Here is a 6,962-nt window from a genome sequence, read left to right on the forward strand (position 1 = left end):
CGTCGAACATAACTGCATCGAATTACTGCAAGAGGGTCTGTGCTTCAGGTGGAATTTTGGCGGTTGCAAAATCATCTTTTCCCGAGACAACAAGAGCATAAACCTCATCGAATTATTTCACATCTTTCATAAAGTCTTCATTGTCAACGACTAAAAAAGTCTTCTTTTCAGTAACATTGGTTTTGACAGGCCCCTTCTCGGTTAGAGGCTTGAGCACAATTCGTCGACCATTCTTCTTAAATATATAAACATTATCCTTACCCTTATGCGCGGCATCAACATCAAACTGTCATGGTCTGCCTAACAACATATGACATGCGTCCATCTCAACTATATCACATAATGCCTCATCGATATAAATTCGGCCAATGGAAAAAGATATCTGACACATCTCATCAACCTGCACGTCATTACCCTTACGAATCCAACCAATCTTGTAAGGTGCATCGTTCAACAAAGAAGTTGCAAAAAATTTTGCTTGTATGGGAAGTGAAATCTAGATATATACACACTAAACATTATCTCAACATTCCTCATAGTACACAAATTCATCACTTTTTGGATACCCGAACTTGAATAGAAATGTGAATTCTGTGTGCAAGTGTTTTTTCACCAAGATATTCCAAATTATTATACAGATGTTAGGTATAAAATTATACCTCTCAACTCTCATCATAACTTCAGAGTTTTAGTGTATTAGAAGGGACCTCGAGGGAACTTGAGCAGTCCAAGTTCAAATCGTATTGGCCATAAAATTAAAGTTTATTAAAAAAAATTAGTATGTGAGTTCAGGTATCGGCTCATGAAGGGATAATGTAACTAATGTTGCAAACTGTTTTATGCAACAATTCACTTAAGTGTAAGCTAGACGATACTCTTGTGAGGGAAACAACCGCAAACTTATAAAGCTTGAAACTTCTATCATGAAGCCAACCCCATTTAGATACATACTAGGATGAATATCTTTTTCATTGTAATATCATTTATGTCTATTAGAAATGTGCATGTCAGTGAATAGTACAAGCCTTTATCGGTATTATTTGCACTAATGTTTCTTAGACCCAAACTCTTTTTATTATTCTTCCGCAAGTAAGAACAAGTGTAGGTTATATATATGCATGACATATATTCAAGGTTCAAGAAGTGGTGATCTACGGCCTGCTCCCTTGGTCCCTTACATGAATGTCTACCTCAACTTGCTTATTGGACCTGTGTCTCAAGCTCATTAACTTAACCCCCATAATCCATTCACTTCAAAGATAGTTTAACTATCACACCCTGTAAGCTCTACATCAATTGATGCAACTCAAGAAGCACTCATGAAGTTACACTCACAAAATAGAGCTAAGGGGACCAGAGTGGCCGTGACCCCCCAGATTTTATACAATCGTAGCTTATATAAATGAGCTTTTCCATATTAGCCCACCAAATCATTCATATTTTATTATTAGTTCCCGAAACCTTCTTGTTTTGAAATTACTCCTCCAAATGTTTGAACTGTTAACCACGGATGGGTAGTGGCTGTTGACTCTCAAGTTTACAAACTTAGAACTCTCCCAAATGAAGACAAAGAACTTACTTTTATTTCTTTAATTTTTTCTTGATGAAAACAAGGATTACAATAGGCTTCAAAAACAAAACGTTTAGGCATACCAATAGTCACAAATTAAACTTCTATTTTAATGTCATAAAGATAAAATAAAACATCATAAAAGAGTAACTCTTATTCTTCCATAACCTATGTCTTTTCCCCTTCTAAACTTATGACCCTTGTACTTCTAAAATTCATGCTATTAACCTCATTTATTCTAACATTTTAATTGATATTCCAACACGCTCCTTCAAATAAAAATATCTTTATGCCAAACATGTCTCTTAGCCTCATGAAAGTTTACCTGATAATAGCTTGGTGAATATGTCTGCTACTTGTTCAGTTGTGTGACAATGCTTCAGTTCAACGGCTTTCTGCTTTACATGGTCTCTGAGAAAATAAAACCGTGTATCTATGTGTTTGCTCCTCCCATGATGTACTGGGTTCTTTGCAAGCTGGATGGCTGATTTGTTGTCCACAAAAATTACGGTCGAGTCTTCTTGTGGATGATCCTATTCGTTTAATATGTTTCGCAACCAAATTGCTTCACATACTGTAGATGCAGCCGCCACATACTCTGCTTCACATGAAGATAAGGCCACAACTCCTTTCTTCTTTGAGGTCCATGAAAATGCAGTTGACCCGAGATAGAAGATATAGCATGTGGTGTTTTTCCTCTCATCTTGGTCACCTCCCTAGTCACTATCTGAGTAACCAACTAGTTGTGCATTTTTATTATATGCATAGAAGAGACCCAGGTTGAGTGTGCCTTTGATATACCTTAGTATCCTCTTTGCAGCTAGCCAGTGAGACTCCTTCGGTGTCTCCATGTAGCGACTCACAAGTCCGACTCCATAAGTAATATCGGGCCTTGTGATCGTCAAGTATCTCAGGCTGCCAACTAGACGTTTGAAAAGAGTTGAATCCATGAAACGTCTGTCTCCTTCTCTTGAGAGCTTCATTCCGATGGCTATTGGGGTGTTCACAGGGTTGCATTCATTCATCTTGAACTTCTCTAAGATCTCCTTCATATAATTCTTCTGGGATATAAAAATCCCCTCTTGCTGCTGCTTCACTTTAATGCCAAGAAAATAGGATATCAATCCATTGTCCATCATCTCAAATTCATGGAACATTGCCGCCTTGAATTCAGCAAGCATCTCGGTACTGCTTCTTGTGTACAATAAATCATTAACATAAAGACAAATTATTAGAAATTCGCCTTTATGGTTCCTCTTCATGTAGATGGCATGTTCATAGGGAATTATTAGAAATTCGCCTTTATGGTTCCTCTTCATGTAGATGGCATGTTCATAGGGACATTTAATGAAGCCGTTTTGATGAAGATCATGTAGATGGCATGTTCATAGGGACATTTAATGAAGCCGTTTTGATGAAGATAGCCATCAATTCGGGTGTTCCATGCCCGTGGTGCTTGCTTTAAGCCATACAAGGCTTTCTTCAAATGGTACACTTTGTCTTCTTGCCCTTTCACAATAAAGCTTTTTCGTTGTTGCACGTACACCTCTTCCTCAAGAACGCCATTGAGGAATGCTGACTTGACATCCAAATGATATATATTCCACATGTGATGAGCTACAAGTGAAATTAATAGTCTCACTATATCTAGTCGAGCAACCGGAGCAAAGACTTCTTCATAGACGATGCCGTACTTTTGTTTGTAACCTTTCGCTACAAGTCTCGCATTGTACCGATCAACTTCACCATTTGTTGTGTGCTTGATCTTGTACACCCACTTGACCCCTATTACCTTCAACCGTGAGTTTTGAAGAATCTCCGAGGCTCACACTTCCATGAACTCCTTCTGCGAGTTCCATGAAAAGTTCTTTCTTCCCGCACATGTGGTTACTAGCACTCGAGTCAAGGTACCAAGCATCGTTCTCAAAACTTGAATCATCATTAGCAAGAAGAAGCGTAGAGTTGTTACCCATATCATTTATTACTTCGGTAAGATTGGTTTGGTCTTTAGTTTTGTGCCAACAATCTGAAGCATAGTGTCCAAACTTGTGGCAGTTATAGCACTGAACATTCTTGTTGTTTCCATGCCCAGGTGTGGATCTTTCACGATTGCTTCGTCCTCGTCCTTTAAAGCTTTGGGTCACTACTTGATTTTGAGTGGTTTGTTGTTGGGGACCATGTCCCCTGCATCTACCAAGACCACGACCACGACCTCTACCTTTATGACCCTTGATAACTTAGAGTCAATGTTGACTCTAGTACTTGTTCTAAAACTATGGAACTAACCTTCTTTTGCATTCGTTGTTCATGAACTTGGAGAGATCCCAAGAGCTCCTCTATTGAGATCTCCTCCAAATTTTTTGACTCCTCAATTGCCGTCACCACGTGCTCGAATTTTGGTGTGAGTGATCGGAGTAACTTCTCCATCACTCGGATGTCCTCCATCTTCTCTCCATTTCTCCTCATTTTATTCACAATTAGAAGTAATCGTGAATAATAATCGAAGATTTTTTCTTCATCTTTCATTTAAGCGGCTCACCCTATAAACTTAAATTCTTAAGTAAATCAAGCTTCATTTTGATTTAATCATCATAATACCAAGATCTTAGAACAAATGATTTTCACTATGAACAATTAATTAAGAAAAACGTACCTTGATCCATGATTTGAAACTTGAAGAAACTTAAAAACAACCTTGAAGACTTGAGTTTCTCTCCCTTAACCCTCTTAAGCTTTTCCGAAAAAATTTCTTGATGGAGAGAAATTTTTCACATTAAAGGTAGAGAGAGGACCAAGCCTTTTAAATAGAAATTAACCACTCACAATCCATCAATGTGGGTAGTTATCTTGACCAATAGGAACTTAGCATAAATGAGTAGTTATATAACTAATATAAATCATGACCATTTTCTTAAACTAAAAGAAAAACGTGGGCCACTACTCACGTTTCAAGAAAAAATAAAACTAACATTCTCCCACTTGGCCCATGTTTCATAATTTAACATTATGATTTAAAATACAACATAATATGCATCGTGTAATCTAATTCCATTATCATATTGATCAAACCATCAATCATCATTAAGTAGAAAACTAATAAGGATCATGGCGGTCGTACGTAGTTAAATCGACATAGTCCCTTCCATGTATCACAATATTAGTTTTATACTAAACATGACCTGTAATAAGACTTCTCATAATTGTCCAATAATAATGTCCTTGTTAGAGACATATCCTGTTAATATTCACATAATCATTTATGTATATACTAACAATAATAAACAGGATGCATTAAAATATCAGAAACAATATTTAGATGAGCTCAAAGTGTCAAATATATAAAGAGCATAAACTTTACATAAAAGTTAGTAATGATTTTTAATAATGCCCATTCTTTCAACATGTTCACCAAATGTCTTTGGAGGCAATCCTTTTGTTAACGGATCCGCAACCATAAGATTTGTGCTAATATGCTCAATTGACACTCTTTGTTTCTGAACTTCTTCTTTAACGGCAAAGTATTTTAATTCCATATGCTTAGCACCCTTCGAATACTTGTCGTTTTTAGAAAAGAAGACTGCTGCAGCATTATCACAATAAATTTTCAGCGGCTTGGTAATACTGTCAACAACTCCAAGTCCTGAAATAAAATTCCGCAGCCATAATCCATGAACAGTGGCCTCAAAGCATGCCACGAACTCAGCCTCCATAGTCAATGCAGCAATGACAGACTGCTTCGCACGTTTCTACGAGATCGCTCCTCCAGCTAGAAGAAACAGATAGCCAAATGTGGATTTTCTAGTATCCAAACATCCAGCAAAATCTGAATCTGTATATCCAATCACCTCAAGGTGATCAGATCTCCTATAAGTGAGCATATGATCCTTTGTTCCTTGCAAGTATCTCAATACCTTCTTTGCAGCTTTCCAATGATCCAATCCTGGATTACTTTGATATCTACCAAGCATTCCGACAGCAAAACTAATGTCAGGTCTTGTACAAACCTGAGCATACATCAAGCTCCCAACGATGGATGCATAAGGAATTTGTTCCATTTGTTTGTGTTCCAACTCATTCTTTGGACATTGCATAAGACTGAATTTATCCCCTTTCTGAATTGGAACTACAGATGCAGAGCATTTATCCATCTTGAACCTCTCTAGAATTTTATTAACGTATGATTTTTGAGACAACCCTAACAATCCTTATGATCTATCACGGAATATTTCAATTCCTATCACATAGGATGCCTCACCCATATCTTTCATTTCGAAGTTCTTAGAGAGAAATCTCTTGGTCTCGTGTAATAAGCCAAGATCATTAGCAGCAAGTAAGATATCATCAACATACAGAATAAGAAATATAAACTTGCTCCCACTGATCTTTAGATATATACATCGATCAACGATGTTTTCTTTAAATCCAAAAGATGTAATAGTATCATTAAACTTAAGATACCATTGTCGGAAAGCTTGTTTCAGTCCGTATATTGACCTCTTAAGCTTACACACCATGTGTTCCTTTCCTTCAACTGAAAAACCCTCGGGATGGTCCATGTAAACTTCTTCATCTAAATTTCCATTTAGAAAGGCAGTTTTCACATCCATTTGATGTAGCTCTAAATCATAATGAGCCACCATAGCCATAATAATTCTTAATAAATCCTTTTTTAAAACAGGAGCAAATGTTTCTTTATAGTCAACGCCATCTTTCTGAGTAAAACCTTTGGCAACGAGTCTAGCCTTGTATCGTTCGATATTGCCATTTAAGTCGTGTTTGGTCTTAAAGACCCATTTAGACCCAACTCTTTTACAATCTTTAGGCAATTCTACAAGATCACAAACTTCATTATGCTCCATTGATTTCAACTCATCTTTCATGGCATCAAACCATTTATCAGAATTATGGCTTTTCATGGCCTGTGAAAATGAAACCGGATCTTCATCAATTCCAAGATTAAATTCTGACTCTTGTAGATAAACCACATAATCATCAGGAATAGCAGATTTTTTCTGTCTTTGAGACCTTCGTAATGCTACTTCTTCATGGGGTATATCTATTGCAGGTTCATTGGTAACAACGTCTTCATAGAGTGTTTGATCATTTATTTGTTGTTCTTGAAAGTCGTTAAACTGTTCAACAACTGTAGGAACAACAATTTGAGAAGAAGTTAAAGGTAAAGGAACATTCATTTTAACTTCTTGAATTTCCACTTTACGTGGTTCTATACTCCCACTAATGTCACCATTCTCAATAAACTTGGCATTTCCAGTTTTAACAATTTTAGTGCTATGGCTAGGACAATAAAATCTATATCCTTTAGATTTTTCTAGATAACCAATGAAGAAACCACTGGTTGTTCTTGAGTCCTGTTTCTTTTCATGTGGATTAT

The 6,962-nt window shown here is 36.8% G+C and overlaps 1 protein-coding gene across 1 annotated transcript; it reads right to left on the minus strand.

Annotated features, from left to right (window-relative positions):
- Nucleotides 2,287-2,751, minus strand: LOC109842648 (uncharacterized mitochondrial protein AtMg00810-like). The gene has a single exon (XM_020411494.1). The coding sequence runs from the start codon at nt 2,749-2,751 to the stop codon at nt 2,287-2,289; it is 465 nt and encodes a 154-aa protein (XP_020267083.1).

This window comes from Asparagus officinalis, chromosome 5 (genome assembly GCF_001876935.1).
Source record: "Asparagus officinalis chromosome 5, Aspof.V1, whole genome shotgun sequence".
NCBI classification, from domain to species: domain Eukaryota; kingdom Viridiplantae; phylum Streptophyta; class Magnoliopsida; order Asparagales; family Asparagaceae; genus Asparagus; species Asparagus officinalis.